Consider the following 14440-nt stretch of genomic DNA (forward strand, 5'->3'; position numbering starts at 1 on the left):
GTTGTGGAGTTCTATATCATAACATGTCTACCTCAAATACAAGGTCACATGTGCCTTATCCTGAACATAGCTGAAATCAAAATAAAACATATCTTGCTTCCTGAGTCAAAATTGGGACTCTAAAGCACTCTGTTTATTGAAACATCCATATTATCTCCAGGAGGAGACAGATCAGCAATATGAGTGCCATTTTTCATGTCAAACAGATACTTTAAAGATAGTTCTCAATTTAATGACCACAATTGAGGCCAACATTTTTACTGCTAAGTGAGTTTTGCCCCATTTTACAACATTTCTTTCCACAATTGTTAAGTGAATCATTTCGGTTGTTAAATTAGTAACACAGTTAACTGAATCTGGTTTCCCACTGACTTTCCTTGTCAAAAGGTTACAAAGGGGATCACATGACCCCAAGGCACTGCAACAGTCATACATGAGTCAGTTGGCAAGCATCTGAATTTTTATCACATGGCCATGGGGATGCTGCAACAGTTATAAGCGTGAAAGCGGTCATAAGTCACTTTTTTTCAGAGCCATTGTAATTTTGAATAGTCACTAAACAAACTGCTGTAAGTTGAGGACTACCTGTATCATGCTTTCTAATACTGCTACTATAAACCGGGATAGCAAATGTTCTTTGTGCTAGGATTCACCTGCATAAGAATGCTTTCCTTTAGGCATTTGTTTGATGAGATGTGGCTCCAATCACTGGGTTTAGTAAATGTCTTAACCTGATGTTCAAGCCAGATCATAAAATAGTGCAAGAAAACATCACACGAAGATAACACTGTATTCTTCTGAGGAAAGTGTTGGGTGTGTATGTATCTAACATAGCCACAGATGGATGAGATAGATAGTATGGAAGAATTTAAGCAATTTCAATATTAATATTAAACAATATTATAAATGTTTTAGCATGAAACTTCTGGGCACAGTAAGTGTTTAACCTGCATCAGAAAATATTTAGTAGCAAGTAATCAATCATGGTTTTAATTCCTCATTGCTGGAAAATAAGTACATTCTATTTTCTTTGTTTTTCAGGTCTTTCTGTGAAGAATTACAGAACCTGATTTTGTGTCCTCCTTTAATACAGTTGGCAGAGGAGCTGAATCATTTCTTTGCTTGCTTTGAAGTGGAGACATCAAGGGACAGCTAAAATACAGCCACCAGCCCATTGTAGTCCCCACCTCATTGTGGAGGAACAGGAGGTGAGCATTCTGAGGGCTGTGTTCCCTAGAAAGGCTGCCGGTCCTTACGGTATCTCTGGCCGAGTGCTTAAACACTCTGCTGATCAGTTGGCGGGAGTCTTTACTAGAATCTTCAATCGGTCTTTATCCCACTCTTGTTTGAAGGCTTCCACCATTGTTCCGCTGCCAAACAAGTTCCCTGTCAATAACCTCAACGATTAGAGACCAGTGGCACTCTCATCATGAAATGCTTTGAGAAATTGGTCTGCTAGCACATCATTTCTGGTGTTCCCCATACATTTGATAAAACCAGTTTGCATATAAAACAAACAGAGGATGCTATAGCCATCACCCTTCACACTGCTCTAACTCATTTGGAATGGGGGGGGGGGCTATGTGAGGATGCTTTTTGTACACAGTATTGTGCATTTAACACAATATTTCCACAGATTAGCGTATAAATTTATGGAGCTTGGACTTTCTTATTCAATCTGCCTTTGGATTAAGGATTTCCTGTCTGGCCCCTCTCAGATGGCCAGGTAATCATATCTCTTCAGTTCTTATTCTTAACACTGGTACACCACAGGGCTTCGTGTTGGGTCCCTTACTCTATATTCCTTATGTGCATGACTGCATTCCCACTCACGCTAGTAATACTATTACTAAATTTGCAGATACTACCACAGCGGTGGGACTCATCTCCGGGATGGCGGGTGGGGAGATTTCCTATCGAGATTAGTGGATTTTGTGGTGTGGAGACAATAACTTGATCCTTAACACCAATAAAACCAAGGAGCTTATAGTGGACTATAGAAGGAATAGATCAGACATCCAGCCCTTGATTATCAGTGGAGACCGAGTGAAGCAAGTAGCCAGTTTTAAGTTGTTGAGTGTTATCATAAAAGAGGATCTGACCTGGGGCACATACATTGCAGCACTCGTCAAAAGGCCCAGCAGAGATTATACTACCTAAGATTTCTCAGGAAACAACTGAATGAAAAAGTGTTGGTCACCTTCTACCATTGCACCATATAGAGTATTTTAACCTACTGCGCCTGTGTATGGTTTGCCAATTGCACAGTGGCAGACAGGACAGGACTCCAGAGGGTTGACGTCATTGCCCAGAGGATAATTGGTTGCCCTCTCCCCTCTTTGGAAGAGCTTTATAGCTCCTGCTGCCTTAAGAAAATTCAGAACATTCTTAAAGATCCATTTCATCCTGGGAACCCTTTTTTTGAACTATTACCTTCTGGCAGATGGTACAGGATAATAAAAACAACGACAAATAGGCTGAAAAGCAGCTTTTATCCTGTGGCGGTAACAATATTGAATTCTACTCTATTGTGCTATATTAATGCAATATTGGGTTTTCAATTCAATTGTACAGAATGTGAAGGATGTGTGTTTGTGTTTTATTTTGATAATGTACACTGAAGATGGCATTTAATTTTGTTGTATGAGGTGCAATGGCAATATAGTAAACTAAAGTAAACTAAAACAGATTTCAACTTGTACATCAAGAGCCAAGTGAAAAGGGAAATAAAATGTGTAAATTGAAATCAGGATGAAAATAAATTCACAAGTTCCCTCTTTTCACCCACAATTGTTAGAGTCTGATCCCACCTAATCTTTCATAACAATTCTAAAAAGGTACATATTTAGGAAGTAGAGACAACAATATTGATAGACATAGCCACTTTCTCCTCTTCCTAGTATACAAGAAATTCCCTTCTAATGCACTAGAGTGAATTTCAAAAAGCAAGAAAATAGAACCAAAAATTACATATCTTTATGTTATTCTCCAAGCTGTGATTAAACTGTATATTAGTTAAACAGAAGGATATCCAAAGCAGTCAGCTAATGGCTATCCTAATACAGCAGTCCTTGACTTATGATCCCAATAAATCCAAAATTTCTGTTGCTAAGCTAGACAGTTGTTAAATGTATTTAGCCCAATTTTATAACCTTTTTGCCACAGTTATTAAGGGAATGACTGCAGTTGTTAAATCAATAACATGGTTGTTAAGTGAATCTGACTTTGCCATTGATTTTGCTTGTCAGATGGTTGCAAAATGACAGTGCTCACATGACCCTGGACACTGCAACCATCATAAATATGAGAATTGACAAGCATCTGAATTTTGATCAATTGACCATAAGGATGCTACAATGGTCATAAGTGTGACAAATGGTCATAAGTCACTTTTTTCAGTGTAACTTTGAACAGTCACTAAATCACCTGTTGTAAGTTGAGCATTATTCTAGTTTTCAAACTAATTTTAAAATTTGTTAACTTGAAGCTGACTGAGTATACAGGATGAAGGAAAATTGGATTGAAGCATGATCTTAGCATGCTGGGACAGAAAAAAATTCCTCTAAATTCAGTAGAATTCACTGCAAGCTTAAATTGCTTAGTAAAAGAAAAACACTCAACCAAGCAGACATTTATTGAACCTCAGGAGTAAATAATTTTATTTATTTATTTGCTTGTCAGGCAGTATTGATTCCCAGTGACAAATCTCTGCAATAATCCAATATACTGAATATAGTACCCAATATAATGTACCCATTATAATGTATGTGTTTTATGTGCTTGGGTAGATATACATTGTCTCTTGAAGAGCAGGAAACAGAACTTTTAATTCCACATTCTTAATGTGGGCGGGTGTGCTCACAGTAAAAAAATGAAAATAAACGTTATCTTATCTTATAAATGGTTCATTAACTGATATATTATAACATACCCAAGATAAATCTACTAAAATATTACATTATGTTCTGATATTTTATAATTTCAAGTGTATTGAACAATAGCTTTTATTTTGTATGTAATGCAAGTATGCCATCTTTCCTCCCTTTTTAAGAGCATTCCTACAGTGAATTGCAGTTCAGTATAAAGCTTGAAATTTTAACATGCAATTTTAAAATGTTAACTTGAAGAATTAGACAATTCCCAGCTTGCTTTTCAGCAGAGGATCTCTCTCATTGCCTCTTGGGAAAAGAACAGCCTTGACATTATTGAAGTAAACACTTAGTCCTTCGCTGGATTTTCCTTGACCTGATTTTCTTTCAATAGGTTTATATTCTTTATATCTCCTGAAAAAAATGTGAAGGTCAAGTTATTAAAAGGTTTTCCTGTTATATGAACAAAACCCAATAATTCCTGGATTGCATTATTCTTTTCTGTAAATTGTTATTGCACATTTATATTTGTGAAAAAATCAGTGGGGAAAAGCTTTTAGTACAGCTCTAGACAACAGTTGCTGAGAATGTATATTAGTGAAATGAGAGAGAAACCAAAAAAGAAATCTATCTATTTTGTGCTTATAGAAATGTATTGCATCACTAACGAAATATACTACAGTACCGTGTTTCCCCGAAAATACCCTGAAATAAGCACTTGGCCTTATTTTCAGGGAAGTCTTTATTATTTTTGAGGTGCAGGATGCAGTGAGCGTGGTCACCTCACGGCTGCTGCTGTGTTGCAATATTTTGGGGGGAGGGCTTATTTGGGGGGGGGGAGGGCTTATTTTAGTTTATGCGCTCAAAAGCCCGCTTGGGTTTATTATCTGTAGAGGTCTTATTTTCGGGAAAACAGGATAATAAGTAAATGTTTTCAGAGTTCTTCCATAAAGAAAAAATATATTATGCCATTGCGAGATATATTCTTTATGTGAAACCTTTTAAAAATCAGGACAATGGGATATTGCAGTTACAGAGTCAGCAACTGTGGTTCAAATTGTCCTTCACTCCTGAGACTGAGGGATCTGTGGCGTCATTAGTATTCTCTGAACTTGGTTGTTTTCTTGCAAACATTTTATTTCCCACTAAGAAACATCTTCACGACTACATGGGAGCGGAGTTTGCTTTCTGTTAGCTCTATATATATACAAGTGGCTTACCCTGTTAGTATTGGTAGGAATGTTTTTAATAGTTTCTTAATTAGACTATTGTTTACTACTTGTAAAGAACAAGAGAGGAAACCTCATCTCCTTTTAGTAGTGATGACATTACCTAGTTGGGTAATGAAAAGTCTGCAAGAAAACAACTGAACTCAGAAAGCACTAAGGGCTCCACAGTTCAACTCTGAACTGCAAACATTCTCTTCTATTGATTAAGGGATATCTATGATTTTTGGATTATTATTTTTCACTCCTCAATAGCACACCCAAGTAGAGTTGCTCAACCCATTACAGAAAAGAAGAGAGATAAGCTTTGACCTTATTCTCAACAATCTTAAATATATTGTATGCTCCATCCAGTAATATTTGGGAGCTTCTATGAATAATTTAAAAAGCAACATGAAGAAAACCGAATATAAATATAAAAAATAACATGAGGGAGGTGATGGGTTGGGGTGTTTTATATCTGAGGAGTAAGTTGGTCAGAGAAGGAAAGCTACTGGATTTTTGCTTTTTTCTATGGGAAATAGAATCCATCTTCTGTTATTTTTACATCAATATTATTTGAGTTTGAAAATTTTATAAATCACTAAACAATGGTCTGATTCATGTTAATGACTCTACCAAGTGACTTACTTGTAAAGGAAGAAAATCAGTAAACTACCAAGCACCACCAAGAAACCACCTGTAATCAGAATTCCTTCTGCTGTTCTTGAAAAGGATGCTTCATCTTAAAGAATAAATTAAAGAAAACAGAATAAAGGGAACTCAGTGAATAATATATTCTTATAATGCTCTAGCTCAGTGATGGTTAGCCTTTTCGGCATCAAGTGCCAAATCTGATTGTGTGCGTGCATGCTGGAGAACTGGAACCCAGAAGAGAGCAGCTGGCCGGTGCGCATGTCCATGGCCAGCAGCAGTTACTGCTGATATTAATAATATCAGTAATAATAATTATTAGTATAGTAATACAATAATACAATACAATACAATAGTAGAGTTGGAAGGGACCTTGGAGGTCTTCTAGTCCAACCCTCTGCCTAGGCAGGAAACCCTATACCGTTTCAGACAAATAGCTATCCAACATCTTCTTAAAGACTTCCAGTGTTGGGGCATTCACAGCTTCTGGAGGCAAGCTGTTCCACTGATTAATTGTTCTAACTGTCAGGAAATTTCTCCTCAGTTCTAAGTTGTTTCTCTCCTTGATTAGTTTCCACCCATTGCTTCTTGTTCTACCCTCAGGTGCCTTGGAGAATAGCTTGACTCCCTCTTCTTTGTGGCAACCCCTGAGATATTGGAACACTGCTATCATGTCTCCCCTAGTCCTTCTTTCTCTTAAGCTAAACATACCCAGTTCCTGCAACCGTTCTTCATATGTTTTAGTCTCCAGTCCCCTAATCATCTTTGTTGTTCTTCTCTGCACTCTTTCTAGAGTCTCCACATCTTTTTTACATCATGGCGACCAGAACTGAATGCAGTATTCCAAGTGTGGCCTTACCAAGGCATTATAAAGTGGTATTAACACTTCACGTGATTTTGATTCTATCCCCCTGTTGATGCAGCCTAGAACTGTGTTGGCTTTTTTGGCAGCTGCTGCACACTGCTGGCTCATATTTAAATGGTTGTCCACTAGGACTCCAAGATCCCTTTCACAGTTACTACTACTGAGCAAGGTACCACCTATACTGTGCCTGTGCATTCCATTTTTGTTGCCTAAATGTAGAACCTTACTCTTTTCACCATTGAATTTCATTTTATTAGATAGTGCCCAATGTTCAAGTTTGTCAAGATCCTTCTGTATCTTAAGCCTATCTTCTGGAGTGTTGGCTATTCCTGCCAGCTTGGGTCATCTGCAAATTTGATGAGTTCCCCATTTATTCCCTCATCCAAATCATTGATGAAGATGTTGAAGAGTACTGGGCCTAAAACAGAGCCTTGGGGTACTCCACTGCATACCTCCCTCCATGTAGATGCAGTTCCAGTGAGGACTACACGTTGAGTGCGGTTGGTCAGCCAGTTACGAATCCATCTGGTGGTGATGCTGTCTAACCCACATTCTTCTACTTTATCTAGTAGTAGGTTATGGTCTACCTTATAAAAAGCCTTACTGAAGTCCAAGTAAACTATATCGACGGCATTCCTCTGGTCCACTAATTTTGTCACATTATCAAAGAATGCAATAAGATTAGTCTGGCATGATCTGTTTTTGACAAATCCATGTTGGCTTTTGGCTATTACTTTGTTTGCTTCTAGGTGTTCGCAAATTCGTTGCTTGATTATTTTTTCCAGAATCTTTCCTGGTATTGAGGTCAGGCTGATAGGTCTGTAGTTTCCTGGATCTAATTTATTCCCTTTTTTGAAGATGGGAACCACATCATCTCTTTTCCAGTCCTCTGGTAGTTTCCCGGTGTTCCAGGATCTCTGAAAGATATAATTCAGTGGTTCTGAGATCTCGTCTGCTAGTTCCTTCAGAACCCTGGGGTGTAATCCATCCAGTCCTGGTGATTTGAACTCGTCTAGGGTAGACAGGTGCTCACTTACCATTTTCTTCCCTATTTCAATTTGTGTTCCTAATCTGATTTTTGTGGTGCTATTTTTGATATGTTGGACTGTTTATCCCTTTGTGTAAAGACAGATGCAAAACATGAGTTAAATAGTTCTGCTTTCTCCCTGTTGCTTGTCACCTTCTTGCCACTTTCTCCTAGCAATGGACCAATCGTTTCCTTAACCTTTTTCTTGTTTTTAACATGTTGGAAGAAGCTTTTTTTGTTAATTTTTACTTTTGTGGCAAGCCTTTCTTCATTGTGAGCCTTAGCTTTCCTCACTTCATCTTTACAGGCACGGGCTATTTGCTGATATTCTGCCTTAGTTATGTCCCCCTCCTTCCACTTTTTATACTTAGCTTTTTTGTCTTTCAGTTTGTCAGATAGTTCTTTATGCAGCCATGCTGGTTTCTTTTCGGAGCTGTTATTTTTCTTCTTCATTGGTATTGTGCTAGACTGGGCTTTTGTAATCTCATTTTTCAAAATTTCCCAAGCTTCTTGAGTTGTTTTCCCCTTGAGGATTCTCATCCATGGAATTTTTCCCAAGCTCTCTCTAAGTTTATTGAAATTAGCTCTCTTAAAGTCCAAGACTCTAGTTTGACTTTGTTCTACTACTTGTGTTTAGATAATGTTGAATTCCAATATTGCATGGTCACTTGCCCCCAGGGTTCCTATGGCTTCAACACCTTCTATCATTTCCTCTCTGTTAGTGAGAATTAAGTCCAATATGGCTGATCCCCTTGTTCCCTTCTCTACTTTTTGGAAAACAAAGCTGTCTGCTAGGTTTGTTAGGAACCTGTTGGATCTTCCACTTGGTGCAGAGTTTGTTTCCCAGTTGCTGTCAGGGTAGTTAAAATCTCCCATTACTATTGTGGTGTGTTTCCTACATACCTTAGTTAGCTGACTAGCAAAAAGTTCATCTACTTCCTCTGCTTGGTTGGGTGGCCTGTAGTATAGACCTATGGCAATGTCATTTCCCCCACAACCTTTAATATTGACCCAAATGCATTCAAGATAGTTCTCATCATTGTTGTGCTCTATTTCTGTAGAGACGTAGTTATTTCTTATATATAGTGCAACTCCACCTCCTCTTTTATTTGGTCTATTTCTTTTAAATAATTTAAATCCTTCTAGCTGTATGTTCCATTTGTCGGTTTCATCCCACCAAGTTTCTGTAATGGCAATAATATCGTATCTGCCCTCTTTTACTTGAATTTCTAATTCGCCCTGTTTATTCCTCATACTCTGTGCATTGGTGTATAGACATTTGAGTCCATTTTGATTGACCTTGTGTTTACTGTCTACATAACCTGTGTTATGCCTGACTGCCCCTATTTTCTTGCCACTTGTGTGATTCATACACATGGTATGGCAATCACTATTAAATGCTTGGTTTTGCTTGACAGCAGGAGTGATAATCTTACCCACACACACATCTATGTTACATGCACTTATAACCCTATGAATTTTAGTTTGCTGGGGACAGAAATGTTCTGTATCTATTAATTCTCTGTCCCCACTCTTCAGTTTAAATGTTTATCAAGAAAATCTGTGAATTTAATGCCAAGTAACTCAGTCCCTTTCTTGGATGGGTGCAACCCATCTCTTTTGTACAGTTTTTCATTGGAGCAGCTACAGGCATCATGACTAATAAAACCAAAGCCTTCCCTTTTACACCACTCCTTTAGCCAAACATTAAACTCTGCTACACGCTGGCCCTTCCCTTTTTGTTCCTTATATACAGGTAAAACCTCTGAAAAGATAAGCCTACAACCTATACTATTAAGTTCATACCCCAAGTTCTGGAAATCATTCTGCACAGAAAGTACATCTTTCTGGGATAGATCATTAGTGCCAAGATGTATAATAGCATCAACATCACAGTCCTTACTTGCATTCTTGACTATCTTAAGAATACGCCTCTTGTCTCTGCTGGCAGTAGCACCTGGCAGACACCTTACCTCTTTTAAAACCTCCATATCCTCTCCTAAATTTACATCCCTTACGATTGAATCACCAACCAGAAGGTGACTTCTCTTTTTACATACCTTGATCTTCTTCTGCGACTGATGTGTGATACCTGGTTCCCCATTTCGCATTTCCGAAGAAAGTTCTTCGTTTTGGACCACGATCCCCTGCTTATTTGAGTCATCATTATCACAACTACCTTGACCTATCTCTTTAGTGTCCCCATTAAGGTCAGCAAGGGCACTATATCTGTTTTGCTGGGTCACAGCAAAAGCTTTGTGTTTATGGTTCACAGCTCTCAACCTGCCAGATCCCACGGTTGTCCAGACTGCTCTTCTCCTGCAAGATCTTTGTGGCAGAGGGGGCTGATAGCATGGCATCGCCATAGAGTGAAATGGCTGAAGTAGACACCTAGTTTCTGCTTGGAGAGCACAGATTACAGATAATTGATAATTGATAGTAATAATTGAGTCTCTTTCATTCTACATTTCTTTAAATGCAGGCATTTGGGAAAGTGTGGCACTAGTAGAATCATTATTCAGATTTGGGCTGATAGAGTTAGGAATGACCAAGATGAAAAAGTTTGCTATGCATATTTATCATAAGAAGCACACTTTTCTTTATCTCAGGCATTCTAAACTTGTATATTAGTGTAATATTAGAATATGGAAAGGTTCTACCTTTTTACAAGCATCTGTTAATCTGTCAAACATGCAGCATCCCTTAGAGTTGAAAATTTAACAACTCTTGAGAAATAACCATGCCAACTTCTGATAAAAAAAGGTAGGATTTACCTCCATTGATGGAGATCACAGTACTTGTGAGTGCTAGACTTGTTGCATCAGCCAGTGTGATGTTGACACAATAGGTTCCAGATTCATTGAAGGCTCTTCTTATGGTTAGGAAACATATATCAGCAACATCAACAGGGTGACATGACTCACTCTGTAAAATCGTACATGTGGGATCAGCAATTAATGTGCAAGCATCTGTAGGTAGACTAGGTAGGGGGAAGAGACAAAAAGAGATAAGGTAGTTAACCAGTTTGGATTGTATAGAACCAATTAACTAATTGATGACATGTAACTTTTTTCATAACATGCCCCAAATAGTTCAGATCAATTATTCTTTTTTAAGCATAGCATATATGTATTTAAAACAATCCAGTTTCAGTTCAAACAATAAAGATGATTAAACGGGAGAAGTAAAATACTGCAATCATGCTATGATCATTATTATTCACAGGAAGGATAACTCTTTTAAACCTTCTAAAAATATTAATGCTCCAATGAATCTTTCTGTTTATAAATCCTAGTACAGAGTTTACTGAATGTATTACAAAGAAAGCTGCAACTGCAAAAGACAATTCATAGGGGCTTTTCCATGTGGCAACCTTCAGAATCTTGTCTGTATCTTGTAAATTGAATCTTACAAACTACCTAGAAATAATAAATCCAGTTTAAAAGAACATCTCCTGGATTTCATCCTCTTTGCTCTGGAGAAGAATTAACATGGCTCCTGAATGGTGGATTCAATTGTCTCCAGCCCAATGGCAGTTCTTTGAGGTAGGACACGTCAGGAAACAGATCAGGTCAGGCATTACAAGAATGCTACTTTGTTGTTCTAAGATATAATAACAGAATATTGAAAACCTGACAGAGTTGTCCCCTCTTACACCAAAGATAATCATGGTAGGGTTATTCTAAGTTTCTTTCTCACACTTCCTTTTTTGCCAGGATGAATAGGAGTTTCATCTCCCATAAATGCATAATGTTTTCAAGATTAACTCCATATTCCTCTACATCTAGTAGTATCCATGGATATTGGACTGCAGGTCTCTTGTTTCTCAGTCTCTGTGTGCAGCAATACACCAACACAGTGAACCACAATAGGACAATTCAGTTATACTGGTATTCCTGAGTCTTCTATATAGAGCTCTTTCAGTTAACTGAGAGGAATTATTTAACTGTATAGTATAAGATGCCAGAATATGTAGGAGAATATGTAGGCATATTTGGAAAAGCCTACCTCCCTTGACAAGTTACTACGAAATCAACCACGGAACTTCCAACTTGAGTAGCTGTCGTCTGGACACTTGTCATTTGGACAATGTTTACCTCAAGGATCCCATCTGTCAAAAATAAACCAATGATAACATACCAAGATTTTTTAGGGTGCAAAATTTGACAAGGAAAAGAGGTATTTTTTCTAAATCGTAAGTACAAGAGAATTATAGTTTCTTGTTAACAATAGTTTCTGATTAGTTGACGCAAAAATAGGCAGAGTCAGCAAATTTTATTTGTTTTTGGTCACCATATTTGTGTTTTTGTTTCTGTCACCCAGAAAAGTTCTTTTTAAATTTTTTGTTGACATGTAATCATTAGAGAGAGGTTCAGGCATTTGACATTTTAAAGCATCTCAGATCATTAGATGTTTAAATTCCAGCCCTAAAGAATATGAATGATCCATAATTTATAACCAAGAGAGTAAAAAGATAGGTCTGAAGCTATGGATAGGTTTTTATTGTTGCAAAAGATAATAGTGTCTGATTCTTATTTTAAAAAAAACAGCAACAGAATTACTCCCTGTCTTCCACACCACCACAAAGTTGGAAATTGGAAACTTTAAAAAAGTTTATTATGATCATTTTCAATACTGAAACTAAATCCTTGGATTGAGTTTCTTCAATACTGTGTATATGTATTGTATATGTCTACTTGCAAAAAACGGAGTAGAGTTTGATAATTTTGTTCATTACGGTACTTCTACTAAGGATATGTATGTCGTTATATTAAGAATGTTAACTTTAAGATTAAGACTCATCTTTCTTTTAAATTAAATGTTTTTTTAATTCAGTGGTATATTCATCATACTTTCAGAATGACTCTTATATTTGAACTTGCTGTATCAATCCAGGGACTGTACTTTTCCTGAACAAGGTGACCAAACTGAACATGGCAACAATAATACTGAAATTTGGTTTAAAATAATATATATGGTGATACTTAGGCAAAGTGACAAGAACATTCCTAGCAAACACAAATATTACTGATGAGCTATTTAGTTAAATATTCCACAACGGATAGTAGAGTAAGGTCTTTTCTATTAATGGAAGAACTCTAGTGGACAAAAGGAATCTTCCTCCAATGGAAGAAATCCCACCTGTACAAAGAAATCTCTTTTTGTTCATGGATGGAAGTCTTTATCCGTAACACTATTGGTAATATGATTTTCAAAGCAAACAAAATAATATTATTTTAAGTCTTCATTTCAAAATGGATTCTAAAAGCTTTCAGATATTCTGTCCTTTGTTTACAGAAAAAATTCTACCATAGCTGAAACCCAAAAGCCATTTTAATTATGTAATGAACACTTCACACACTATCTATGAAAATGATATTCTTCGCTTACTGATGTAGATGCATACCTACAATGGTAAGTGTTGCTTTGTAAGTTCCATATCGAGTGATACTGCACCTTTCAACAGGAGGTTGTCCTGTGGGCACCTCAGTTGCGTTAGGGGAGGTGGGGGTTGTATTAGAAGGCAACTGCGTAGTGAATGCTAAAAAAAGAAAGAATAATTGTGGAAAGAGTTTTTAGATTTGCATCATAGAGCAAAAATAGTTTTTGTACCCTCTGTTTATACCAAGATAAAATGTGTATTACATTTATTTGATCGTCTTATTTTCATACAGAGACTTACATCCATATATATACCATACATGGTACTAATAAAGGAGAATATTTGTAGCTCAAGATTGACCTGAGAGGTCCTTGATGCTATCTGAGCTTAGTTAGTTAGTTAGTTGTCAAACATGTAAAAGATAACATGCATAAGTATAAACATAAATACGAATACAGTAAGTGGGTACGAATAAATGGAGACAGTAGGCACTGTGCTTATGCACACACCTTACAGACCTTTTAGGAATGAGGTAATGTCAACAGTAGAGAGTCTTAGGTAAAAAATATGGGGGTTTGGGGATGTAACAACAGAGTCAGGTAGAGCATTCCAGGCATTGACCACTCTGTTGCTGAAGTCGTATTTTCTGCAATCAAGTTTGGAGCGGTTTACCTTGAGTTTGTATCTATTGTTTGCTTGTGTATTATTGTGGTTGAAGTTGAAGTAGTCATTGACAGGTAGCACATTGTAGCGGATAATTTTGTGTACTTCGATCAGACCGTATGCGGCATAGTTCTAGGTTCTCCAAGCCCAAAATTTCAAGCCTGGTGGAATACGATATTCTGTTGTGAGTAGAGGAGTGGAGTCCTCTTCTTGTGAAATACCTCTGGACTCTCCCAATTGTATTAATATCTGATATACAGTGCGGATTCCAGGCAGATGAGCTGTATTCGAGAATTGGTTTAGCAAAGATTTTGTATGCCCTACTATGCAATACAATATTACCGGAAAAGAAGCTACGCAAGATTAGGTTGACAACTCATAATATCTTTTTGGCAATGCTGTTACAGTGAGCTCTGGCACTTAGATCGTTTGAGATTACTACTCCAAGGTCCTTGACAGAGTGAAGGTCGTCTATGAGGTCATATCCACCCAGCTTGTATTTATTTGGTGTTCTGATTTTTTTGCCAATGTGTAAGACAGATGATTTGTTGGTTGAGATTTGGAGTTGCCGATTGTTTGACCACTCTGACACATAGTCAAGGTCGCTTTTTAACAGCACTGTTGGTGGTGTTGAATAGTTTTACATCATCAGTGAAGAGACACAGCTGCTTACAATATGATCACAAAAATCATTTATGTAAAGTATAAAGAGTGCAGGTCCTAAAATGCTGCCTTGGGGAACACTGCTGTTAACTGGTGCATGGTTTGATGAGG

General features: G+C 37.3%; 1 protein-coding gene across 2 annotated transcripts in view; it reads right to left on the bottom strand.

Annotated features, from left to right (window-relative positions):
* Window positions 1-3631: 3631 nt before the first annotated feature.
* GPNMB (glycoprotein nmb) overlaps window positions 3632-14440 on the bottom strand; it is a 37536-nt gene continuing 26727 nt past the window's right edge. For both annotated transcript variants that reach the window (XM_081933742.1, XM_081933741.1), the window contains 5 exons: window positions 13028-13162; window positions 11629-11731; window positions 10395-10600; window positions 5726-5819; window positions 3632-4283 (listed from right to left, as the gene is read on the bottom strand). In XM_081933742.1, the coding sequence (XP_081789868.1) occupies window positions 4130-4283; window positions 5726-5819; window positions 10395-10600; window positions 11629-11731; window positions 13028-13162 (692 nt within the window). In that variant the 3' untranslated portion in view covers window positions 3632-4129. The remainder of the gene's footprint in view (window positions 4284-5725; window positions 5820-10394; window positions 10601-11628; window positions 11732-13027; window positions 13163-14440) is intronic.

This window comes from Natrix helvetica (genome assembly GCF_964273705.1).
Source record: "Natrix helvetica genome assembly, chromosome: Z".
Classification (NCBI taxonomy): domain Eukaryota; kingdom Metazoa; phylum Chordata; class Lepidosauria; order Squamata; family Natricidae; genus Natrix; species Natrix helvetica.